The sequence below is a fragment of the Balaenoptera acutorostrata genome, chromosome 14, assembly GCF_949987535.1.
Source record: "Balaenoptera acutorostrata chromosome 14, mBalAcu1.1, whole genome shotgun sequence".
NCBI classification, from domain to species: domain Eukaryota; kingdom Metazoa; phylum Chordata; class Mammalia; order Artiodactyla; family Balaenopteridae; genus Balaenoptera; species Balaenoptera acutorostrata.
The window spans coordinates 55,044,513-55,072,004 of NC_080077.1; the positions used below are offsets into that span (position 1 = coordinate 55,044,513).

General features: G+C 43.1%; 1 protein-coding gene across 2 annotated transcripts in view; it reads left to right on the forward strand.

Annotated features, from left to right (window-relative positions):
* Positions 1-27,492, forward strand: part of PREP (prolyl endopeptidase) — a 140,439-nt gene that overhangs the window by 75,649 nt on the left and 37,298 nt on the right. For both annotated transcript variants that reach the window (XM_057528035.1, XM_007190640.2), the window contains exon 10: positions 4,182-4,285. In XM_057528035.1, the coding sequence (XP_057384018.1) occupies positions 4,182-4,285 (104 nt within the window). The remainder of the gene's footprint in view (positions 1-4,181; positions 4,286-27,492) is intronic.

Genomic DNA, 27,492 nt, shown 5'->3' on the forward strand with positions numbered 1-27,492 from the left:
ATTCTCAACCCCTGCCGCGGGATCCACACTTTATTCCCTCAACTTACACTGGTTCCAGAAAGTTTACTTTGGAAAACCTCATAGCCTTTAAACAGTGATAATGGATAAAGGGCAATGAGGAGAACAGAGCAGGGCTGACTTACCTGCTCTTCATAAAAGCCAGAGTCCCCAAAGGCCTGTAAACCACCTTCAGTGACCCCATGTGGCCATTTATTTCAGGAACAAGTTCATCATTAGCCAGGGATGAAAGGGCTTATTGTCCCAGCATAAAATGATGAGTTCTGTACCAAGCAGTGAAATACTATCCGTGACTGTGGCCGTGAAGTTTGGAAAGAGAAGTGCGTTGTTAGTTCTGTATGGCCAGGCAGCTCCTGAGCAAGCTTTAATTCGTCGCTGCAGTGCTTTGTTCTTCTCCTTCGTCTTTTCTTATTCGTTTTGCCTCCTGCTTTTTCTTTTCTCTCCTTCATGTAATCTGATATCTAAAACCAGAGAACGGGGCTTCCAGACTCAGGCCTTCTTATCCAAATGTAAAAATGGCCATCAGATAATTAAACTAGATTCCTTGAAAGCAGGAATGGCAGTGTGTACATATCCACACCCACATACATGCATGTCCGCTCAAAGGCTGTCTGGCGCTGGTCTCCGAAGATTGGCTGTCCGCTACTGCAGTAAACAGCAGAGACACTAAATTATAAATAAAGCCCTGGGGCCAAAAATACCTGCAGTGCCAGCTGCTTTGGACATGTGGTACGTCTGGCAGGTGAACACCAGCTGACTGTTTCCCATGGAGGTACACGGTGAAGACACGTCTTGAGCCAAGCCATTTGTACCTTGAGTCGCACTTGGAAGAAAAGCGGCAGCCAGGGCAGTTTGGAGCACGATGCACTTATTCCCTGTGGCTCAAACCACTTAGTGGTCGAGCCGACTGATTCTGGACTCATGAAACCTTGGAGGGTTGTCTAAGGCTCACTCCAGACTTGCGTGTGTTGTAATAATCCAGTATAGGCGTCCCAGTTGCATGGCTCTGAGAGACAGGGAGAAGAAATCAAAGAACCTTTCCCAGGCTCTTTGGGAAAGGCATAAAACTGTTTCAAGACTTTATTTTTTTTAGAGCAGTTTTAGGTCCACGGCAAACCTGAAGGGCTGGTACAGAGATTTCCTGTGCACTCTCTGCCCCACACATGCACTGCCTTCGCCGTCATCAGCATCCCTGCTACAGGGTACATCCCCTGTGACAACTGATGAACCTGCATGGGCACACATCATAGTTGCCCAAAGTCCATGACTTACCTTAGGAGTCACTCTTGGTGCTGTACATTCTGAGTTTGGAGAAATGTATGATGACGTGTATCCATCATTATGATACCATGCAGAGTATTTTCAGCGCCCTTAAAAGCCTCTGTGCTCTGCCCTTTTCATCCCTTCCCCCCGCCAAGCCCCTGGCAACCGCTGACTGATCTTTTCACTATCTCCATAGCTTTGCCTTTTCCAGAATGTCACGTAGTGGACTCATAGATTATGTAGCCTTTTCAGATTGGCTCCTTCAATTAGTAATATGAGTTTAAGGTTGTTTCATGGCTTGATGGCTCATTTCTTTTTAGCACTGAGTAATATTCCATTGCTTGGATGTCCCGCAGTTTATTTACACATTCACCTACTGAAGGACATCTTGGTTGCTTCCAACTTTTGGCAGTCATTAATAAAGCTGCTGTAAACATCTGTGTACAGGTTCTTGTGTGGACATGTTTTTGACTCCATTGGGTAAATAACCAAGGAGTGCAAACAATTTTTGAGAGACTTGTTTTAGTTTGTGTTTTTTTTTCTTTTAATAACCTTAAAACCCAACCTATAATCGGATGAAACAGTATCTACATGGGTCATCTTCACAAAGTTCTTTTGCCTTCTTTTTGCATATCCGATTTTCCAGATTCCTCTGATGATTCTTTTGCAAACTCTAGGTTTGCCCCTTCCTCCTAACTCCCATGTCTTTCACCTCCTTACATTTATTCAGATTATATATAGCAGGAATATTCGAGCTGATTGTCCCTGCCTCTTTCCTATTGCTAGAATAGCCTTGTTAAAACACTGTTTTCATCAGGAGACCCATCTCCTCAAGTCCAGACACCTCGTGTGGTCTTAAGGGAATTCCATAATTCAGTTCTCTTTTGCCCTTAAACTTTGAAATTATTCCCCAGAGATCACCTGACCAGTCCTCTCTGATTCATGATTCTAGGATGGTTTCTCCAGTCCCTTCCCCGCTCCTTGTACTTAAGCAAACCAATTCAGACAGGACACAAAGCATCATTAGACTATAGGAATTCATGTTACAGTGTGACTGACCACGATGGATCTATAAATAGAAAGTATCCATCAAATATATTAAGTACCAGTACCTTTAGGTTTAACCCAGCCTCCCCCAAGGTGCCACTTCTGCCCCAAACAGAAGAATTAAAGTCAGGCACTTGGCACCCTTTCTCCCAAGAGTAGCCAGCCCGTGTCCTATACTTATTTCATTCTGCTGTTGGAGGCTTTGATGTCTCAACTTTTCTAGATAAACAGGCATTTAGATTGTGTTTCCTACTCATTGTCTTTCACTGGGGTCACTGCCCCGGTAACTGGTCAGAGCTGGGGATCCTGGCTCCAGGGTCCTTTGTCGTTCATTGTAGTCCAGGTAACAGTGATGCCAGGGTGATGCCAGGGTGAGTCCAGTGCTCATATCGCACATGCTTGTTCTGCAATCTCTTGTTGTCGTTGTTGTTTGGTCTGGAGTTTTTTTTCAAGGATTCAGATGCTTTTTGTGTTTGGATGAAGTGGGGCAGGTACACTAATGAAGAAGCTCTTCAAAAATTAACATACGTGTGAAGATAGCAATTTGCCCTCAAGATTACGTTTATCTGGGCAAGTACAGTATTCAGTGTATCTGGTGATTTAGCATGTATGCCCAGAGTGTAGTCTGGAAGTATTTTATATATAAAGACATATTCCAACAAATATCCAACTATAACTTAAACTAAGAAAGCCAGGACTTCGGTCATGTTACACATCTCCCCACTGTCAATGTTAATCATATTCCCTATTATAAACCTTAAAATGATTTGTAAGCATGAGAAGTGAGATAACATTCATAGGGGTTGGCAGTCCTGTTGTTAAGGAATCTGAATGTATTACTTTTTGCCAGCGGGGGGCAGGGTGCTGTTTCTCAGCTGTTAGTGAAGTTCATCCGTACACAGAGGAGTTGAAAAGAAAGCAAGCTGCCATTTTAACACATGATCAGTCAATTTGAATGTGCCCTGTGGGAGTACCGCTTAGTTTCTGGTTTTCCAGCAAGTATAAGGATCTCTAAATTGATTTTTCATATACTTGACAGCATATGTTTAAAGTATTCTGTGGGAGGGCTCTTTCCACACCAGCCACTCCAGATGACTAATTCTGTTTCATAAACTATAGCAATGTTGTTGTTTTCAAACAGTAATGATTCGTGTTACTTATTGTTTCTTTGGTTTAGTTCTTGAATGTTAGAGTGTAGTAGCATTAAATTAAGGAAATGGAATTTTAATTAGTGGTTAAAATAAGCTAAAATGTTGTGGTGTGTGTTCCTCAATCTGTGTTGTGCACAATTACTGGGATAATCAAAATTTTAAAGGCAACTCCAAAAGGCTACCCTAAAAGGCTGTCTTTGGTCCTTGATTGCTGTCCACATGTGTGTCCACAGATGGGTGGGTATCAGGTAGCAGGCGCCCCAGAGTTCCCATCAAGAGACCCCTGAATGGCTGTTGACTTTGGGCAAGTCATTTGAGTTTTCCATCTTAATCACTTCTCAGGTAAAATGGCCCTACATGAAGTTTCCCATCGTCTTTGACCTGTTCTCCTAAGTGACCTGGCGTGGGGAAGTCCTGTTAAGTTTCTGCAGTTAGGTTTAACTATTCTCGTAGTCATGGAATGCATTAGAATCTTCTCAAATGAATACCCAGGTGACTGTTGTAAAAAGGAAGGCCAGACACGATGGTGATGATGAAGTGTGAACTGGTGATGATGAAGTCAGGCACTCCACACGCCTGACCGTTCTGGGCTCTCTTGCTGCAGTGACCTTACACGGCACTGCTGACTGTGCTTTGTGATCTTTGCCCCCCTTGTATCTAGTGAGTTTGTGGACTGAACTTAAGACTTCCACTTCCTTCTAGGTATCATTTATCACTGTGATCTGACCAAAGAGGAACTGGAGCCCAGAGTCTTCCGAGAGGTGACTGTGAAAGGAATCGATGCTTCCGATTACCAGACAGTTCAGGTATGGAGCATTTGATCCTGACAATGTGAGTCAGGAAAATCTGACTTTCAGGCCAGGCCATGCACACCCCGCTTTGTCAGGAGCCGTGGAGGTAATCCACAACAATACGGGCAGTAGATATTTGGGGAACTCCTGCGGTTTCCGGGCATTGAGCCAGGCGCGGTCCCTGCCCTCCTAGAGTTTAAAGGTTCTGCTCCCAGAACTGCTACTCTTGACAGGAAGCCAGAGTCCCTTGTCTGGGTGATCAAGGCAACACAGTTTGTCTGCTTGCTTGAAAGTGGGTTGTTTTCTGGCTCGGGTCTCGTGGTGTCATAAATAACAACATAGATCTGCTCTACATAAAATACTCAAGTGCTAGGAGTCAGCCTTTTCAGTCTGACATTCGTCTGTATGTCTGCCTGGCACAGGGTGAGCACGCCATAAAATATTAGAATGGATGAATTAACTGTTTCATTGTCGTGCACCACCAGTTCAGTCTCTGGTCACCATCCTTTCAGGTTAAGAATCTCCATTTTTGCTTTCTTAGCGCCCCAACCGTACTGAGTCTCCCAGAAGCCGAATCACTTACTAATGGATGATGCAGGAGGACTCTGTGCCTTTGCAGTGAGCGCTCACCTGTCAGGCACCAGGTGCTTATCAGGGCTCTCCCACCAGGGGGCTGCACCACACAGACCACAGATTAACAATCAGACTGTTGTTGGCGAAGGAAAGTTAGAAAAAGGAGCACGGATGCCCCCGAGAATGTTTCTGTGAAACTAGGGCATCATTTTACTTTAGTGAATTGCCCTTCACCTGTCTAGGATTAGTCTAGACGATGGGCTAGATCTAGTTCAAAAATAAATAAAACCTTTTTTTATGAATTATGCTTTTTATTTATTTATTTTTGGTTTTTCTTTTTAAACATCTTTATTGGAGTATAATGGCTTTACACTGGTGCGTTAGTTTCTGCTTTATAACATAGTGAATCAGCTATACATATACATACATCCCCATACCTCCTCCCTCTTTCGTTTCCTTCCCACCCTCCCTATCCCACCCCTCTAGGTGGTCACAAAGCACCAAGCTGATCTCCCTGTGCTATGCGGCTGCTTCCCACTAGCAATCTATTTTACATTTGGTAGTGTATATAAGTCCGTGCCACTCTCTCACTTCGTCCCAGCTTACCCTTCCCCCTCCCCAGGTCCTCAAGTTCATTCTCTACGTCTGCGTCTTTATTCCTGTCCTGCCCCTAGGTTCTTCATAACCTTTTTTTTTCTTAGATTCCGTATATATGTGTTAGCACATGTTGTTTGTTTTTCTGTTTCTGACTTACTTCACTCTGTATGACAGACTCTACGTCCTTCCACCTCACTACGAATAACTCAATTTCGTTTCTTTTTATGGCTGAGTAATATTCCATTGTATATATGTGCCACATCTTCTTTATCCATTCACCTGTCGATGGACACTTAGGTTGCTTCCATGTCCTGGCTATTGTAAATAGAGCTGCAATGAACATTGTGGTACATGACTCTTTTTGAATTATGGTTTTCTCAGGGTATATGCCCAGGAGTGGGATTGCTGGGTCATATGGTAGTTCTATTTTTAGTTTTTTAAGGACCCTCCATACTGTTCTCCATAGTGGCTGTATCAATTTACATTCCCACCAACAGTGCAAGAGGGTTCCCTTTTCTCCACACCCTCTCCAGCATTTATTGTTTGTAGATTTTTTGATGATGGCCATTCTGACTGCTGTGAGGTGATACCTCACTGTAGTTTTGATTTGCATTTCTCTAATGATAAGTGATGTTGAGCAGTCTTTCATGTGTTAGTTCGCATTCTGTATATCTTCTTTGGAGAAATGTCTATTTACGTATGCCCATTTTTGGATAGGGTTGTTTGTTTTTTTGATATTAAGCTGCATGAGCTGCTTGTAAATTTTGGAGATTAATCCTTTGTCAGTTGCTTCATTTGCAAATACTTTCTCCCATTCTGAGGGTTGTCTTTTCGTCTTGTTTATGGTTTCCTTTGCTGTGCAAAAGCTTTTAAGTTTCATTAGGTCCCATTTATTTATTTTTGTTTTTATTTCCATTTCTCTAGGAGGTGGGTCAAAAAGGATCTTGCTGTGATTTATGTCATAGAGTGTTCTGCCTATGTTTTCCTCTAAGAGTTTGGTAGTGTCTGGCCTTACATTTAGGTCTTTAATCCATTTTGAGTTAATTTTTGTGTATGGTGTTAGGGAGTGTTCTAATTTCATTCTTTTACATGTAGCTGTCCAGTTTTCCCAGCACCACTTATTGAAGAGGCTGTCTTTTCTCCATTGAATATTCTTGCCTCCTTTATCAAAGATAAGGTGACCACATGTGTGGGGGTTTATCTCTGGGCTTTCTATCCTGTTCCATTGATCTATATTTCTGTTTTTGTGCCAGTACCATACTGTCTTTATTACTGTAGCTTTGTAATATAGTCTGAAGTCTGGGAGCCTGATTCCTCCAGCTCCGTTTTTCTTTCTTAAGATTGCTTTGGCTCTTCAGGGTCTTTTGTGTCTCCATACAAATTGTGAAATTTTTTGTTCTAGTTCTGTGAAAAATGCCAGTGATAGTTTGATAGGGATTGCATTGAATCTGTAGACTGCTTTGGGTAGTATAATCATTTTCACAGTGTTGATTCTTCCAATCCAAGAACATGGTATATCTCTCCATCTGTTTGTATCATCTTTGTTTTCTTTCATCAGTGTCTTATAGTTTTCTGCATACACATCTTTTGTCTCCTTAGGTAGGTTTATTCCTAGGTATTTTAGTCTTTTTGTCGCAGTGGTTAATGGGAGTGTTTCCTTAATTTCTCTTTCAGATTTTTCATCATTATTGTATAGGAATGCAAGAGATTTCTGTGCATTAATTTTGTATCCTGCTACTTTACCAAATTCATTGATTAGCTCTAGTAGTTTTCTGGTAGCATCTTTAGGATTCTCTATGTATAGTATCATGTCATCTGCAAACAGTGACAGCTTTACTTCTTTTCTGATTTGGATTCCTTTTATTTCTTTTTCTTCTCTGATTGCCGTGGCTAGAATTTCCAAACCTATGTTGAATAATAATGCTGAGAGTGGGTTACCTTGTCTTGTTCCTGATCTTAGTGGAAATGGTTTCAGAGTTTCACCGTTGAGAACGATGTTGTCTGTGGGTTTGTCATATATGGCCTTTATTATGTTGAGGAAAGTTCCCTCTATGCCTACTTTCTGGAGGGTTTTTATCATAAATGGGTGTTGAGTTTTGTCGAAAGCTTTCTCTGCATCTATTGAGATGATCATATGGTTTTTCTCCTTGAATTTGTTAATATGGTGTATCACATTGATTGATTTGCATATATTGAAGAATCCTTGCATTCCTGGGATAAACCCCACTTGATCATGGTGCATGGTCCTTTTAATGTGCTGTTGGATTCTGTTTCCTAGTATTTTGTTGAGGATTTTTGCATCTATGTTCATCAGTGATATTGGCCTGTACTTCTCTTTCTTTGTGACATCTTTTTCTGGTTTTGGTATCAGGGTGGTGGTGGCCTCGTACAATGAGTTTGGGAGTGTTCCTGCCTCTGCTATATTTTGGAAGAGTTTGAGAAGGATAGGTGTTAGCTCTTCTCTAAGTGTTTGATAGAATTCGCCTGTGATCCAGCTGGTGCTGGCCTTTTGTTTGTTGGAAGATTTTTAATCACAGTCTCAATATCACTGCTTGTGATTGGTCTGTTTATATTTTCTATTTCTTCCTGGTTCAGTTTTAGAAGATTGTGCTTTTCTAAGAATTTGTCCATTTCTTCCAGGTTGTCCGTTTTATTGGCATAGAGTTGCTTGTAGTAATCTCTCATGATCCTGTGTATTTCTGCAGTGTCAGTTGTTTTACTTCTTCTTTTTCATTTCTAATTCTATTGATTTGAGTCTTCTCCCTTTTTTTCTTGATGAGTCTGGCTAATGGTTTATCAATGTTGTTTATTTTCTCAAAGAACCAGCTTTTAGTTTTATTGATCATTGCTATTGTTTCCTTCATTTCTGATCTGATCTTTATGATTTCTTTCCTTCTTCTAACTTTGGGGTTTTTTTGTTCTTCTTTCTCTAACTGCTTTAGGTGTAAGATTAGGTTGTTTATTTGAGATATTTCTTGTTTTTTGAGGTAGGATTGTATTGCTATAAACTTCCCTCTTAGAACTGCTTTTGCTGCATCCCATAGGTTTTGGGTCATCGTGTTTTCATTGTCATTTGTTTCTAGGTATTTTTTGATTCCTCTTTGATTTCTTCAGAGATCTCTTGGTTATTAAATAGTGTGTTGTTTAGCCTCCATGTGTTTGTATTTTTTACAGTTTTTTCCTGTAATTGATACCTAGTCTCATAGTGTTGTGGTCAGAAGAGATACTTGATGTGATTTAAGTTTTCTTAAATTTACCAAGGCTTGATTTGTGACCCAAGATATGATCTATCCTGGAGAATGTTCCATGAGCACTTGAGAAAAAAGTGTATTCTGTTGTTTTTGGATAGAATGTCCTATAAATATCAATTAAGTCCATCTTTTTTAATGTGTCATTTAAAGCTTGTGTTTCCTTATTTATTTTCATTTCAGATGATCTGTCCATTGGTGAAAGTGGGGTGTTAAAGTCCCCTACTCTGATTGTGTTACTGTCAATTTCCCTTTTTATGGCTGTTAGCATTTGCCTTATGTATTGAGGTGCTCCTATGTTGGGTGCATAAATATTTACAATTGTTGTATCTTCTTCTTGGATTGATCCCTTGATCATTATGTAGTGTCCTTCTTTTTCTCTTGTAATAGTCTTTATTTTAAAGTCTATTTTGTGGGATATGAGAATTGGTACTCCAGCTTTCTTTTGATTTCCATTTGCATGGAATATCTTCTTCCATCCCCTCACTTTCAGTCTGTATGTGTCCCTAGGTCTGAAATGGGTCTCTTGTAGACAACGTATGGGGTATGTATGGGTCTTGTTTTTGTATCCATTCAACCAGTCTATGTCTTTTGGTGCGAGCATTTAATCTATTTACATTTAAGGTAGTTATTGATATGTATGTTCCTGTTACCATTTTCTTAATCGTTTTGGGTTTGTTATTGTAGGTCTTTTCCTTCTCTTGTGTTTCCTGCCTAGAGAAGTTCCTTTAGCATTTGTTGTAAAGCTGGTTTGGTGGGGCTGAATTCTCTTAGCTTTTGCTTGTCTGTAAAGCTTTTAATTTCTCCGTCAAATCTGAATGAGATCCTTGCTGGGTAGAGTAATCTTGGTTGTAGGTTCTGCCCTTTCATCACTTTAAATATGTCCTGCCACTCCCTTCTGGCTTGCACAGTTTCTGCTGAAAGATCACCTGTTAACCTTATGGGGATTCCCTTGTATGTTATTTGTTGTTTTTCCCTTGTTGCTTTTAATATTTATTCTTTGTATTTAATTTTTGATAGTTTGATTAATATGTGTCTTGGCATGTTTCTCCTTGGATTTATCCTGTATGGGACTCTGCGCTTCCTGGACTTGATTGACTATTTCGTTACCCATGTTAGGGAAGTTTTCAACTAAAGTCTCTTCAAATATTTTCTCAGTCCTTTTCTTTTTCTCTTCTTCTTCTGGGACCCCTGTAATTCGAATGTTGGTGCATTTAATGTTGTCCCAGAAGTCTCTGAGACTTTCCTCAATTCTTTTCGTTCTTTTTTCTGTATTTTGCTCTGCAGTAGTTCTTTCCACTATTTTATCTTCCAGGTCACTTATCCGTTCTTCTGCCTCAGTTATTCTGCTATTGGTTCCTTGTAGAGAATTTTTAATTTCATTTATTGTGTTGTTCATCATTGTTTGTTTGTTCTTTAGTTCTTCTATGTCCTTGTTAAACGTTTCTTGTATTTTCTCCATTCTGTTTCCAAGATTTTGGATCATCTTTACTATCATTACTCTGAATTCTTTTTCAGGTAGACTGCCTATTTCCTCTTCCTTTGTTAGGTCTGCTGGGTTTTTACCTTGCTCCTTCATCTGCTGTGTGTTTCTCTGTCTTCTCCTTTTGCTTAACTTACTGTGTTTGGGGTCTCCTTTTCGCAGGCTGCAGGTTTGTAGTTCCCGTTGTTTTTGGCATCTTCCCCCAGTGGCTGAGGTTGGTTCAGTGGGTTGTGTAGGCTTCCTGGTGGAGGGGACTGGTGCCTGTGTTCTGGAGGATGAGGCTGGATCTTTTCTTTCTGGTGGACAGGTTCACATCCGGTGGTGTGTTTTGGGATGTCTGTGACGTTATTATGATTTTAGGCAGCCTCTCTCCTAATGGGTGGGGTTGTGTTCCTGTCTTGCTAGTTGTTTGGTATAGGGTGTCCAGCGCTGTAGCTTGCTGGTCGTTGAGTGGAGCTGGGTCTTAGCGTTGAGATGGAGATCTCTGGGAGAGTTTTCGCCATTTGATATTACGTGGAGCCGGGAGGTCTCTGTTGGACCAATGTCCTGAACTCGGCTCTCCCACCTCAGAGGCACAGGCCTGAGACTCAGCCAGAGCACCAAGACCCTGGCAGCCACACAGTTCGGAAGAAAAGGGAGAAAAAAGAAAGAAAGATAGAAAAAAATAAAATAATGTTATTAAAATAAAAAGTAATTATTAAAAATTTTAAAAATTAAAAAGTAATAAAAAAAGAAAGAAAGAAGAGAGGAAGCAAACCAAAAAACAAATCCACCAATGATAACAAGCACTAAAAACTATACTAAAAAAAAAAAAAAACAGAACCCTAGGACAAATGGTAAAAGCAAAGCTATACAGACAAAATCACACACAGAAGCATACACATACGCACTCACAAAACGAGAAAAGGGAAAAATATGTATATATCGTTTCTCCCAAAGTCCACCTCCTCAATTTGGGATGATTCGTTGTCTATTCAGGTATTCCACAGATGCAGGTACATCAAGTTGATTGTGGACATTTAATCCGCTGCTCCTGAGGCTGCTGGGAGAGATTTCCCTCTTCTCTTCTTTGTTCGCACAGCTCCTGGGGTTTGGCTTTGGATTGGCCCCACCTCTGCGTGTAGGTCACCTGAGGGCATCTGTTCCCACCCAGACAAGATGGGGTTAAAGGAGCAGCTGATTAGGGGGCTCTGGCTCACTCAGGCCGGGGAGAGGGAGGGGTACGGTGTGTGGGGCGAGCCTGCGGCGGCAGAGGCCGATGTAACGTTGCAACAGCTTGAGGCGCGCTGTGTGTTCTCCCAGGGAAGTTGTCCCTGGATCACGGGACCCTGGCCGTGGTGGGCTGCACAGACTCCCGGGAGGGGAGGTGTGGATAGTGACCTGTGCTCGCACACAGGCTTCTTGGTGGCGGCAGCAGCAGCCTTAGCGTCTCATGCCCGTCTCTGGGGTCCGCGCTGATAGCCGCAGCTCGCGCCCGTCTCTGGAGCTCGTTTAGGCGGTGCTCTGAATCCCCTCTCCTCGCACACCCCGGAACAGTGGTCTCTTGCCTCTTAGGCGGGTCCAGGCTTTTTCCAGGTAAATAAAACTTTGTTTACAAAACCAATGGCAGACTGGATCTGGCTGCGGGCTGCAGTTTGCCAACCCCTCTTCTATATCAGAGGTCCACATACTGGCCTCCGGTTTTATTGGAGAGCAGGCACACCTGTTTGTTCACATGGTGTCTGTGGGTGCCTTAGTGCTTTAACTGTGCAGCAGAGACTGCCTGGCCCACAAAGGCTAAAGCACTTAGTATTTGGCCCTCTAAGACAAAGTTTTCTGCTCCTTAGTCTGTATAAATCGTATTTATAAAATCAGAGTGTTCTCAGTAGACATACAGGGGCTTTGTCTTGAAGCTCTGTCGGGCCTGAAATCTACATGTCCTTCTTGGGTGACACTGGGTGAATCATTTAACTTTTCTGCCACAATTTTTTCAGCTGTAAAACAGAGTGCGTATTTTGCAGCCTTCCTGCGGGATTATATGAGATGATATATACAGGCATACCTTGTTTTATTGTGCTTCGCTTTATTGCACTTTGCAGATACTGTGTTTTTTAACAGATTGAAGGTTTGTGGCAACCCTGTGTCGAGCAAATCTGTGTTGGTGCCGTTCTTCCAACAGCGTTTGTCCACTTCATGTCTCTGTGTCGTATTTTGGTAATTCTTGCAAAATTTCAAACTTTTTCATTTTTATTATTAAATTCGTTGTGATCTGTGATCAGTGATCTTTGATGTTACTATTGCCAAAAAGATTATGACTCACTGAAGGCTCAGGTGATGGTTAGCATTTTCCAGCAATAAAGTGTTCTTTAAGATATGTACATTGTTTTTTTAGACTTCATGCTGTTGCACACTGAATAGACTACAGTATAGCGCAAATGTAACTTTTCTTTGCACTGGGAAACCAGAAAATTCATGTGACTGGCTTTATTCTGATACTTGGTTTATTGTGGTGGTCTGGAACTGAACCTGCAATACCTCCAAGGTATGCCCATATTAAGTGTCTGGCACATAGAATATAATCAGTGTTAGAAATAAATTCAGCAGACTTTTAGTTTTCCATAGCTATTTTGGCTTCTTTCATTTTCAGGGTGAGCCATTGCCTGTAGAGGTATCTTTTAGGGGCCAGTAGCCCCTGTCTGGTGCTTATATGGTTCGTTAATTCACCATAGTCCTGCATTAGACTTTTAAAATCACTCGTAGGCTGTCATTCTTTGCTGTTTTCCGTTTTCTCCACGTGTAAAAAATATGTCCCTATCAGCTGTAACATTTGGCCTTCTCAGGGACTACTTCTAGTCTTGCCTGGGCATCATCAGGCGTATATGTGTGTGTGTGTGTGTGTGAGTGATGCACGCCACTGCCTCTCCCATCAGTAATGCAAAGGACGCCCAGGCAGCAACCAGTGACTGTCCCTGCCTTCTGCCCTCAAGGGTACAGCCTTGGCTGCCCTAGGACTGGGCAGAGTTGCCCATGAGAGACAACCCCCATCCCACCCCCCATCTTCTTCTCATCTCTACTGTGCAGCCCCTCAGGGGTATATTTTCAAAAAACATTATTCTCATTTTTTTCTGCTTCCCACAATTCCTGCCAAAGTGAGTAATTACCTTTGGAGTTTGGGGCAGGGAGGGGGACCTGTAATCATGACAGCTTCCAGGGAGGCAGCCTCTTCTAGGGAAGTGACTTTTATTTCTCAGTGAGGATGGTGGAGTTGTTCTTCCTATCAGGTAGCTGTTTTTTTCTGTTCTTCACAGATGATACACCAAGAAACTAGTTACAACCTAATATGTATTGTTTTCATTTATAAATGAAAAGATAAAACTTTACAGTTGAGCACGTGCTTGTGTGGAGTAGAAACCCCTCAGCCGTGTGCATAGCAGCCTGAAATTTCCAGATTAAACTGGGGAGGAAGCGTGCTTGGGTGATGCCAGTTGCTATGCCGTTGGAAAACTCACTGAACTCCTCTGTGTCTTGCTCTCCAGTTCTCTGACGTTGAGCTACTGAAATGCTTACAACCTTTTATTTGTACTGCTGCAATAGGAGGAAAAAAAGATTAAAAGATTCATGGTAAATATTTAAGGATATAGTAACTGAGTAACTGGACAGAACACATTGGTTTTACAGATCTTAAGGAGGTATGCCTGGGGGCAGAGTATAGCCTCTCTAGTATAATGGCAAGAGAAGATTTTAATCGGTTGATTATATACATCACACATATTGCACTGAGTTATTTAAATAGAATTCTTTCTTTGTGTAAAGGTGCCTTTGGAATGTACCGTGATGTCACAACACCGTCGACTTAAAATCCACTTTGCAGTGGTTTAGCTCAGGTGTACACAGCTGAGCTTTGACAGGAAATGTGAGCGTGACATATGTGCTCACAATTTGATCAGGCTGTCAGTGGTGTTGCCAACAATGACCAAACTGTAAAAGCAGACCCGAGAGCGGGATTTGTGCATGAACGGCAAAATTCCTTATAGTATGTAATAGAAACCACAGCATTTTGGGGAGGAAAAAAAAAAGATACTGTTTTTGTTTTCAGTTACTTCAGGGTAATGCTGCTTTTGATTTCACTTGACTCTGGTGTTTATATTTATTCCGTATGTGATTTTAAAATAAAATCCCCAGGGCTAGTCGTCATTCCTTCTCACATTCTGTGAGGCACATTATCGTTTTGAGGCAAATACTGTAGCACAGATTACCCTGCATGGTAAGGCAGTGCAATTAATGGTGGTCACAGGCATGAACATCTACCTGGTGGTATAGCTGGTCAGGTGGACCAAGCCAAGGAGGGAAAAAGAGGAGGGTCAAAGAAACGCATGGCTAAATAAGCCACAGAGGGCTGTTCTTTCATTCAGGACCCAGAGCATCTTGAATGGTGGCGGGGTAGGGGGTGGGAGTGCTCTAGATTGCTGACGGACACAGAACAGAGCTACCGTCTGTGTAGTCTTTATCCAGTCCTGACTACAGCTGTGGGTAGAAAATTGATCTGTATCGGAAATACAATTTTGAAAATCTGATCCTGGAAAAACTGTTTCTCTTGCGATCTGGGGTACACATAAGAATTTAGTTTTGGATAGGTTTATCAAATCTGCAATTGACTGATCTTTTTCCTCCTTTTATTGTGAATGACATGACCACATAATATTGGTTAGAACATCTGTGCCCGTGTCTTTAAAAAGAAATTGAAATACTGAGCATTAGAAATTACATTAATAACACAGGTTTGGTGATAAGTGATTTACCTGAAAAATCTGTCTACGTTTATAATCAGTAATGTGTTTCATTTTAAACAGAAGCGAAGGAATAGAGAAATTTAGTCTGTCAACAAATATTTATGATGTGACATGCAGTGCCAGGCGGTACTGTTTGAATACAGAGACGTTCCAGACAGAGGCACTGTCCCTGGGAAATTTATAGTCAGTCTGGAAAGTTGAGACACAGAGATCTGAAAGGTCAGACACCCCCAAGGATGTTATCCCAGTGATCAAGGGAAAGGTGAAAGCTTCCATCAGCACGGCCATGTCCCGGTCAGGGTCGTGGAGGGAGTCTTCACAGGAGAGGTGGAAACTGGGCAGGGCTTTGAGGGATGGCTGCTTCCGTAATTCCCAGGTCCTTACTGGGACTCCTGAAGAGTTTTACCACAACCCTTCATTCAGAGACTGCCTCTGCCTTTTGTAGCAGTATTTTCATAATTTCACAGGAAGTTCGAGAAGAAAGGAATCATGCCCTCAACATCCTATGCAGGTAGGGTTGCCTTTGGCAGCTGTCTTTTGTGGATGGAATAGTGTTTGCACTGTGGTTGAACGTGGCATGACAAAGGATGTAGTGTAGCAGAAATGCAGTTTTTGGTTTCTCATTGTCTCATTTCTGTTCAGCCAGCTGAGAGATTGGATTTTCTCCTCCCAGAATGAAAGACAAAATTTACAGACCTGAAAAAGAACAGTGTACTCTGAATCAACTCCCTTAACCACAGTTTCCACATTTTATAAAAGAATACATTAGAAGGAAGATTCAGTTTTATGGGGCGATAGCAAACCTAAGGCAGTAGAGTACAGAAATAGTAAGAATTATAAGTATTTAACACAGATTTTAGTATCTTGATTCCTGTCCTCTTAAACTGAGGAATTTTACCTTCTGAGGTTTACCTGCGGTAATGCATGTGAGACATCAAGAACATCCCAAAGGCAGTCTGCATTGTAGCCGACCAGAAATGCTAAAATTAGATGATTCTTTGGGTTTACCAAGATGCCTTGGGGTAGAAGGAGTGGCATTTTTTTTCTCTAGATTTTTCTCTAACCTTGGCGATATCGAATTTGTAGTTGCTAGTATATGGGCTTTGCCATTCAGAGAACATGTTCTCAGAACGTTAATTAGTGTTTTAATACTCATTAACTTCTGTGCTGAGTGCATGGCATGTGCAATGTTTGACTCATCCACACCCTTGGTGAGCTGACTATTGAACTAACAGTAATGTTTTTCTGTAGCGCTGTGTTCTCACAGTTAGGAATAGGTCAGAAATCTTCAGAACGTGTTAGTGAAGAGTGAATGGGGGAATGTTTTCAAAAAGAACGTTTTGAGAGGATACAGTGCTTACATATGATTAGGAAATGGCCTTAAACTGAATCAGCTGTTCTTGACGATTTTGTGCCTAAGCTTTCATGTTATTTTTTTTTTTTTTTTTTTTTAGATGGTAAATTTATTTTTTATTTTTTATTTATTTATTTATTTTTTTAATAGCTACTTTATTTATTTATTTATTTATTTTTGGCTGTGTTGGGTCTTCGGTTCGTGCGAGGGCCCTCTCCGGCCACGGCAAGTGGGGGCCACTCTTCATCGCGGTGCGGGGACCGCTCTTCATCGCGGTGCGCGGGCCCTTCACTATCGCGGCCCCTCCCGTTGCGGGGCACAGGCTCCAGACGCGCAGGCTCAGTAGCTGTGGCTCACGGGCCCAGCTGCTCCGCGGCACGTGGGATCCTCCCAGACCAGGGCTCGAACCCGCGTCCCCTGCACTAGCAGGCAGACTCTCAACCACTGCGCCACCAGGGAAGCCCCATGTTATTTTTTATAGTACGCTTCACAGTGACATATTCTTGCATAAACAGATTCCTGCCTTTCTTTAGAATTCTCTTTGTCGCCCAGCCATCCTAGCTTGATAGCATAATATTCATATTCAGAGGGCATATGTTTGTATCTGTTTCCTCTTTAGATAGCAGCTGTGTTAAAATAATTTGACTGTAAAAGATGATAAGAAAGAGTCTTGGTTTTCTTGCTATCTTATAACAGAGAAATAGGTTATGGGGCCCAAGTGCGTGGTTGGTGCAGTTTCCATACCATAAATAAATCCTCTTCCATGTTTTGAAAAAGGACATTGCTTTGCAGCAACCTGAGAATATGTAACCCACTTACAGTAAAAATCACAAGGTGGCCTTGAGAATTGAGCAACCAAATCCCCATAACGATAGGCCTGGGGAGATTCCTTGAGCCTCCTGCGGGCTTCCTTGTTGCAAGGTGGAAAACAGCTTGAGGCACTTAAATAGTGCCCACTTAAGTATATTCAATTTTTGTTTAAATTTTTCCAAGAGTCATGGCTTTTGAAATCCATAAAAGCTGCGGGTTGCTGAGCTTTGCTGATACTGAGGTCAGTAGATTTCAGATTACTCACAGCTAACAACTAGCTCCAGCTCCTTGCTAGAAAACTATCCTGGGAAAAAGAAAGTTCTATTTCATTATCCTATAAAAACAAAGTAGAAAGTCACTCCCCTCTTATTAGTACTGAATCAGTAGTGTAGTTGTCATCTATGAATAGTATGTGCTAATGGTGCTTATCTTTTGCCATTTTAATAATTATTTCTGTTTTTAGAAATGAGTCTGAATCTCAAGGTGTGTTATTCAGATTAGATTAGATTTCTCCTGTGAGCAACAGGAGAAAAAGTCAAAAATAACCATGGCTTAAAGGAAAGAGATGTTTATTTTTCCCTCTCACTTAAAAGAAGTGCAGGGGAAATCAGTCCAGGAACAACTTGGTGTCTAAGGTGTAAGAAATCCAAGCTCCTTCTCTCTTGCTGCTTTATCCATACATGGGTTACGTTCCCGCCATCACTTCATGGTCCTAGAAGGCTGCAGGGGTTCCAGCCATTTTATATCCACTTTCCAGCCAGCATGAAGGCAGCAATGGGGAAGAAGAGGGAAGGGCGGATGTTTGCCCTGTTTGCCAGAGGTGACGTGTATTATGTATGCTTTCACTTTATTGGCGAAAACGTACTCACGTGGCCACACTTGGCAGAAGGAGGTTTAGAGATGTAGTGCTGATGCCATGCACTCAGCACAGGAGTTAATGAGTATTAAAACACTAATTAATGTTCTGAGAACATGTTCTCTGAATGGCAAAACCCGTATACTAGCAACTACAAATTAGATGTAGTTTTATTCCCAGAAAAAATGTACCAGCTAAAAATTAGGGCCTTATTATCAAGGAAATGCGAATGGATATTGGCGGACAACTAGCAATCTGCCACACAAAGCAAAACAGGCCCTCAGCAAAAACTTGGTGGGGACCCTGAAACCAAGGAATCCAAACGCCACCTGGTGGCCAGGTTTCTAAATCTCGGTTTCCCATTGGAAAAACTAAGACTCCAAAAAAGTTGAATTTTCAAATATTATCATTGTGAACAGTAGAAGTCACACACTACAAAGACAGAAGCACCCTGTAAAGAGGCTCTCCTGTCCCAAGAAGAAGGACATTTAATATCGCCTCTAGGACATGAGTATTCGCTGGTCCTGAACGCTTGTCCTGACTTTAGCAGAAGTGATGCAAGAGTATATGAGACTATCTGAGCATTAAAATCAAGATGAACTGAGAGGCTATCTCTGACATGATGAGGAGGCCAGGTAAGCAGTGTCCAGATGGCTCTCCAGGTGTTTTGTTCTGTGCTGGAGTCATCTTCCTGCCTGGGGTACCAACTCCCAACCACCACCCCCCCCCCCCCCAGCCCTTTCCCTGCAGAGGACACAGGCCAGCCTCAAGAGCCTGCTTTTTGGAATGGAAGCATGGCACGAATCAGCCTTTGGGCAGGTGTTAGCTCCCGAATTTCATAGCCGCCTCTTGCTTTTTTCCAGATGGTATGTTTTTCCACTAATGGTTTTGGGCTCTGGACAAATTGCACATACATTAGGGTTCGTCTGTTTGAACCCTCTCATTTTAAAGATGAGGAAACTAAAGCTCAGTCTGCTCAGTGTTTTAACAAAGGTCACACCATCAATAATTGACAGAGCCAAGACTAGAACACAGAACTCCAGAGCTGTGCTAATCCTGTGCATTTTGTTATGAGGATAAGTTATTTGCTCTCTCTATCCTCGGTTAGGATTTGGTTTTCGTTTTTGTTTTTTCCACCTTTAAAATAAACAAATTAGCCTAAAAGCCTCTAAATCCCTAAGCTTCCTTACCTCTAAAAGTATGTTTCTACATCAGGTAAAGATCTAGTGAGTACTTTGTAGAATTTTATGGGACCTATTAAATAATAAAAATACTCTCTCTGTGAAAGGAGAGGCAAGAAGGGCCCATAAATTCATTTTTAATGACTTATAAATATTGTTATGATTTATTTAAATATTCACTTCCAGTCTCCTTGCTGCATTTTAATGGAGGTCCTCATTGCATTATCCATTTATTTATGTCATATATATCATACACATAAACATTTATACATTTATGTTTTAATGTATTAAAATATACAGAGGGGCTTTAATTAAGTCTTAAATGTTGGTCACCACGTGGCAACTTGAAACTCCATTTAAAGTATGTTCAGAAGTAACATCTTAAGTATTTATGTTTTTGCTTTTGTCATCTTTGCTGGACTTCCCCCAAGATATTATTCAGGGGTTGGCAGTAATGCTGATTCTGGCACTCGGTTGCCTCTGATTCAAAATCAGAAGAATATTCACAGATTTATTTTGGAAACTCTAGCCCGAGATGTTTGCTTCTTATGCAGTGAGCCTGGAAAGCAACCTCAGTGCCCAGAGCAGGAGACCTGCTCTATGGCTTTTTCTTCGAGAGGGGTATCCATTCCAGTGTCTGTCTGCAGATTGCTGCCTTCTTCATCGGTGAAGTTAGACAAAGAGTTAATAGAATCGGGAGGGTGTCTAGAAATCTGATAATTGTTCAGATTTCCTCTGCGTTGAGAAGGCTCAGCAGGAGAGAGTTGGGGCTTATCTTTCTCCGGCTTTTCTGTGACAATATCACTGCTAGCCCCAGGGTGCATTTTATGTTAGGTTGCCAGCTAGACAAGTGTTCTTTGGCTTCCTGTTCTGCTCGACCTTTACGGCAAAAGGAGAGAAGAGACCATAGTGTGGGCTCTTTACCTGCCACACAGTTTCCTCCCTGCCTTCTGCCTTTGCCTGGAGCTGCACGGATGGTCAGTGGATGATGGCAGGAACATCAAGCCCTGTGGATAGTCCGTTACCTCCCTGGAGGAAAAGCCATTTCTGGCCTATCACTGGTCTGTGAAGAAGGGAGGAAATTTTTCCCTAAGTATAATCTTTTGATGTGGATCAAGTGTGCCCTGACATGGGTTTAGTGAAGCAGACTTGATCCTTCGCTGTGCACTCCCAATGCTGACTCAATGTAAGGAGTAGATTAGAAATGTTGTAACAATGATAAGCGTGATGGTGCAGTATCGCGAAGTGGAAGGCATCATGAGGGTGTTAAGCAGGGACACACGCAGGCTCCTGGTCATTGTCAGTGTCAAGTGTGAGCTCCTCTACCAACTCTTGGTGCCATCCTTCATCCAGCCCACAAAGGTACCGCCTCACCACCCTGAGTCCCCACCCCAAACACTGCACACCACCCAGGCTCAGCTCCTAAACGACCCTTGACCACCATTCCCAGACCCGCCTCTGCCTGGCTCTCCTTCCTCTGTGCTCCGCGCTGGCACTGCTTGTCTTCTTTACTTCGTTCTCTGAAACGCTACACATCTTTGAGTATTCAGCCAAGTCCCAGCTCCTGCATAGATGCCTCTTCTTGTTCCTGCCCTTGGGAACTCAGTCAAAAGCAAAACACAGGGAGAGGGGATATTCAGCTGGTGCTTGAAAACATAGCATGGGTGTGTACACATAATATGCCAGCCTCCATGCCAGGGTTCTCTGCGTTATCTCATTGCTTTAGAGAAGAACCATCCCTGGAGAGCTATACTCTTGTGATCTCAGTTTTCTGGATGAGGAGCCTATGGTGTAGGGAAGTTAGATGAGTTGCCCCAAGTCACACGGTGGCATAACCGGTGCGTGAGCCAGGTCTCCGGTTCTGCAGTGCTCTTGAGCACCTGAGCAGCTGTGCCCACCCCCTGATCAGGCTGCCACAACTCAGCAGCCAAGCGCCCTGAGGTCGGTAGTTCTAGGTCTCCATGTAGAAATCAACGTAAGACATTGTGGTTTTATTAAGACTGTAGAGAAAGCTTCATCATTGACCTTGGTTAATGTCTCAAAAGAAAGAACTGTAAATCATCTACTCAGGCTGTATTGATAAAGGCAGCCCAGATTCTTATGCATTTAAAAATCATCTGCTACTCAAGTCTGCTAAGTGATGGATGATGCCTTGTGTCCTCCTTGCCTCCAGCTGCCTTCGTTTGTATGCATATGTGTATAAACATGAATATTAATCTGCATACAGACATGTTTTTAACAGAATATACTCTTTGATCCCAGTTAAGGTAGTGGGGAATTCTGAAAGTGAATCTCAAACAGAAAACCGTCGAGGGTGCAAGTAAAAATCATTATATACATGCTGCCTACATCTGGACCCTCCGCTTCTGTGTGTTTTGCAAAGGATATGTCTAGTTCAACTGTAAAATTTAATGTGAATATAGCTAATGTAAATATTTGGAAGAGATTAGAGAAAAGTATAAATGCTCTAAACTGTGGCTGGTGTGTTTGAGAATGTGCAGGTCTGGCTGTGTTGGAAGCACCGACTTTGATACGTTGCTCAGAATCTTCAGAGATAGGAAGGACAGGCGAGTGTTACGGGGCATTGCCAGAGCTGCCTCCACTCACCCATCTAGACTTTGACACCTTGTTCAAGTTCATTTACGACTGCCAGCTGGTCTCCTCCTCCTCCTCACCTTGCATCAGAAATTCTTGGTCTGCATTGATTGGTAGAGGTGGGATGGGGAAGAACCACTGCATTTATGCAGTCCCTGTACGTATTAAAAATGTACTTGTGCCAAGCGTTGGGCTAAACACTGGGAATGTAGCAGTGACCTAGAGAGACGTGGTCTTTGCTCTTATGAGGAATATGGGCAAAAGCAAGTGAACAGAAAATAAATGTGAACATTACAAGTTGGAACAAGGGCTGTGAATGAAGTAAACAATGACTGTTGCTGGGAATGACAGAGGGGCCCAGTGTGAATTGGGCCAGTCGTCAACAAAAGTTCCCTTGAGATTTCATTTAAGTGGAAACTTAAAAGCTAAGAGGGAACCAACCATGTGAAAATGAGGGAAGAAGAGCCCAGCAGGTTAGAGCAAAGGCCCCGAGTACAAAGCGCTTGGCTTCAGAGAGGACCGGAGAGAAGACTGGGGAATGGTGAATGGAGGAGGATGGGGGATGGGTGGGGGGGATGGCAGGGTTTTGTGGCCATATTAGGAGCTTGTTTGGGATCCCAAGTGTGGTGGGAGTCCCTACAGGGTCTTTACTGGAAAGTGACATGTTCTGATTTAAGAAAACCATCGTCCGTTTGTGGAGAATAGATTTAAAGGGCAAGGTGTGGACGTGGAGAGAGCTGATATACATCTGTAACAACAGACCAGGTAAGAGATAAGGTGGCCTGGATTAAAGTGTAGCCTTTGGACATGGGGAAAAGTGTGTTTGGAATACACCTGGGAGGTAGAGTCAGCAGGATAGAGTAAGGGATTGAACGTGCAGGGGAGAGGGGAAGGGACACATCAAGGATGACTCTGAGATTTTGAATCTGAGTAGCTGGTATCATGTATCAAGTTGTCAGCAGTGGGTTGGGGAGGATGGGTTTGAGAGGAAAAATGTTTTGGACCTGTCAAGTTTGTGGTGCCTGTTACATATTCATCCAGGCAATGATGTCAAGTATGGAGTTAGATATTTGGGTCTTATGGTCTAAGGGTTGGAGTGATAAATGTGGGCATCTTCAGCATGAGTGTGCTATTTAAATCCAGGGGCAGGAACAGAGTCACATGGAGGAACATGTAAGAGTGGAGAAGGCTCAAGGCTGAGCTCTGAGGAGCCCCACATCTAGGGGTTAGTTGGAAGAGGAAGAGCCAGCAAAGAGCTGGAGAAGAAGCAGCCAGAGAGATGCAAGGAAAACCAGCAAACCGCAGGCCGGGTAGACCAGCAAGCCAAGAACGGTGTATGAAAAGGAGGGAGTGGCAGGCGACACTGAGTGTGTTCGGTTGGTCAATAAGGAAGAAAGAGGAGTTCTTGAATTTGACAAGGTGGGTTCATTGATGATCTTGACAAGAACACTTGCAGTGAGCAGTGGTGGCTGAACAGGGTATACTGAGAAAGAGGAGAGAGGGTGTAGATGGTGTTCATATATAGACGGTCCCCGGCTTACGAAGGTTCGACTTATGATGGTTCAGCTATATGATGGTGTGAAAGAGATACACATTCAGTTAAAACTGTACTTCGAATTTTGAATTTTGAGCTTTTCCTGGGCTAGCAACGTGCAGTGAGATACTTTCTCGTGATGCTGGGCAGCGGCATTGAGCCTCAGCTCCCAGGCAGCCGTGTGATCAAGGGGGTAAACGACTGATACACTTACAACCATTCTGTTTTCCACTTTCAGTACAGTAGTCAATAAATTACATGAGTTATTCAGTACTTTATTATAAAATAGGCTTTGTGTTGGACGATTTTGCCCAAGTGTAGGCTAATGTAAGTGCTCTGAGCACATTTAAGGTAGGTCAGGCTAAGCTATGATGTTCGGTGGGTTAGGTGTATTAAATGCATTTTGACTTAGATATTTTCAACTTATGATGGGTTTATCAGGATGTAGCCCCATTGTAAGTTGAAAAAGACTTAAGTATTGTTTTCTTATGGGTGGGTGTTATTGAGGGATTGGGGGATTAGCTTTGCTCTCATATATTATTTTGTATTGCCTTATTTTCCTAATTGCAACAATCTTCTATTAATGCTGTAATCTGAAAGGCTTACATTTTAATTGATGAAAAAATTTTTTTAGAAAAAATAATCCCCCATAGGTTAACTGAACATCTCTGACTTTTAACAGCTGTGGTTTATACTTCACACTCTCTTCCTCCTTCTCCAGACTGCTTTTCAAATTTGTCGTTTTCTTCCTGTAGAATAACTTGTATAGCTGTGCTAAAAAAGCAAATCAATCCAAAAAATTAGGTTTTAATTTTATAAGACATTTACAAATGGAGCCTTCCATAGCTTTCATGGCCATGAGTTCAGGATCAGGGAGAAGGTATGAGAGAAGAGGGAATGGAGAACCATGTGTACCCAGTCTTTTGAGAAGTCCAGTGGCATGTTATTAAGGTGGGAGAAACCAGATTGTTTTGGTGTGTCGATGGGTTGGTTCCAGAAGGAAGGGAACCACCATAGGAGCCGAGTTCTTGAGAAGGTGAGGGGATCTCAAGCCCTGGTGGAGTGACTGGCCTTCAGATAAGGAGGGACGTCTCCTCCATTCCACCAGGAGGGAAGGAAGAGAATGTGTGTGCGAGAGTGCCTGGGGGCCTCAGAGTGGCATCTCCAAGTACCGGCTCCCCACTTTCCTTCTGTGAAACTCCCTAGGCCCTGAATTCTCTGTCTTCTCACCTTTTTTTTTCTCCAAACAATTTTTGAGTTTCAACTCGAAATCAAAAAGTAGTTTTGAAAAAAAAAAAAAATGCTCATGAAGAACCTAGGGGCAAGACGGGAATAAAGACACAGACCTACTAGAAAATGGACTTGAGGACACGGGGAGGGGGAAGGGTAAGCTGGGACAAAGTGAGAGAGTGGTAGTGTATATATGGACATATATACACTCCCAAATGTAAAATAGGTAGCTAGTGGGAAGCAGCCGCATAGCACAGGGAGATCAACTCGGTGCTTTGTGACCAGCTAGAAGGGTGGGATAGGGAGGGTGGGAGGGAGGGAGACGCAAGAGGGAGGAGATAGGGGGATATATGTATATGTATACCTGATTCACTTCGTTATAAAGCAGAAACTAACACACCATTGTAAAGCAATTATACTCCAATAAAAACATTTTTAAAAAAAAGTAGTTTTGAAAATTTTGAAATACATACATTTTGTTATGTACTCAGTTTAGGAGTGGGAAGACTCAAATATTGAGTGTTAGGATTTTCTACTCTATCAGTCAGGATAGGCTAGGCCATTGCAGTTAACAGGCACCTCTAAAATCTCAGGAAAGCTTGTATCTCATGCTGTCTGTGGGCCATCAGCCTGGGCTCCCTCCAGGCCCTGCCCAAGGAGCCTCTCCACCCAAGCATAGCCTGTCCCTGTGCTGCAGAGGGAAAGTGTATCACGCACCTGCTGTGATGAATTCCTTTTCTGTACAAGTGTCACCTCCCAACCCAGCCACACATCGTTGGGCAACACCATGTCCTGGGGACAGACCAGCCTTGGAGTGGACAGATGGCGATGGCCACCCTCCATGTGCCGGGAGGAGAGAGAACAGCACTGGGGGGCCCGCCCTGCGGACACCGCACATCCCCCCCCCAGAGAGGGCAGAGTGGGCCTCCGTGGAGTGTAGGGTTGCCTCTGCACCCAGCCTCATCCTTTGACCACAGCATCTAAAATTCTGTCACTACAAATCCATTCTGTTAGCTTTAAGCTTTCATTTTTCCAAGTATTTTCTTCAGAAATACAAACAGCTCTGGAAAACCTAGTGAATAGTCAACGTTTCTTTTTTCTCCAAGGACCTTTATTATTTTCTCTGGTGGACTCGAAGTTGTAGGAGAGTTTGTATCCTGAACGCAGTGTTTTTAAAGTAATGTTTACTTTCCTACTTTACTTAATAAAGAACACATAGAGCTGCCGATCAGCCGCACAGCCCCTGTTGCTGATAACCGCAGTCTGATCTGTGCAGCCTCGTCTTACAGGTCTGCTTCCCACTGGGCTTCTCCAAATGCTGCCCATAGCTCTCGGACCTCCATTACTCCTCTGTGGACCCATCTGGATCCAGGAGCTGGGATTGGGCCCACGGTTCTCAGATGCCACGGGTCTGTGAGAGGAGGGCAGGATGATGCTAGAGGCAGGGAAGCAGACCGGGGGGCCTGCAGCCACTCGTGACCCCCTCGGCTGCATCGCAGCCTAGCCAGCCGCTGGCCTGTCCGCATTCTCCTTAATCTTTCCATCCGTCCGCTCCAGCCCCTCCTTGCCCCCTGCTTTTTTGTCTTACCCCTCAGGCCTCCTCCCTCTCTCCCCAACCCCTCCAAGAGCTGGATCCCCTCCGTGGCCGCTCTGTCCTCCACGGCCACAGGGCTGGCCAACAGCAGGGTGAGTCTGTGGGAGATGAAACTGGCACGCTCTGCTCGCCTGCCCCTAACGTGGCACTCTTTCTTCAGCGGGAGAATACGCGTGTGATGTAGCCAGAGTCTTCCCTTGGGGTGACGTTGGTGAGTTGCAGCCCTCTGTAAATACGTCACCCCGCAGTATCGAGGGTTTGGGGTGATGTCAGCTTGCGTGAACGATTGATGTTGTTATTGAGACAGTGGCGGGCAGGCTTCCTGGCTGGGCTCAGTATGGGCAGGCAGGGCACCCAGTTCTGAGATCAGTGGTCAAAAGGCAGTGACTATTTGCTGTTGTTTCATAGGTTAGTGTGGCTTCTTATTAAATAGCACATCCCTTATTTGACCAGCCTTGAGAAATGCCCACGGACGCCCACGGTCTGGCCCCTGCCCTCTTCCCCCTTGTCCACTCAGCTGCAGAGTGGCCGCCTCACCTTGTTTGCCTGCACGCACTCACACTCCCCGCCCCCCAGCACCCCCTCCTCTCCCCACTCCTTCTCTCCGCCTGGAATGTGTGCCGCCCTCCTGGCCCACCCCTTCACTCCCTCTCCCTGCACGGATGAGAGACCCCGCCGCTCTCCATCCTGTGTAAGAGAGCAGCCCTCTCCATTCCCAGTCCCACATCCAGCTTTATTGCTTCCCCACTGCACTCATCCGCAGCTGACATTATCTCCTCATCTGCTTCTGTGTTCATTCCTCTTCCCCTTAGAAAGTGGTTTTGCCCACTGCTATGTCCCCAGAGCCCAGAGTAGATACATGTAAATACTTAACAAATGAATGAGAAAGGCCACAATAGGTGAAGCAGTGTTACATTGTCTAGTTATCATTGCCAGAAACCTATACAAATGGAACGTTTCCTTTCTGTAAAATTTCTGTGTCAGACCATCTCCCTCTCCTCTCTTATGATAATTGGTTCTGTCCGTTCAAAACCAACAAATAATGTCAGAAAATGAATGTTTACCACCATTTGAACTGCTGTGAAATTTTCTGCGTTATCTAATCTTTAAGACTATTTTGGGTTGTAGTCTGACAAAAGCAGGAAATAGCACTACTTTTCCCTTTTACAGCATCAAAGTAAATTTTTCTTTATATTTTCCTTGCACACATTTATTGTGTTGTTGTTACCTGCTTACAAATGTTTGCAAATCTTTTAGACAAGCTGAGCAATAAAAAAAAGCAGTTCTACTAACATGTAAATTCCATTGACCCATTCCTTGTTATGTTTTATGAGAGTTTGTGATCATTACCTTGGATTTTTTTTATTACTTTTCCCAGATTTTGGAAATCTCACTTGT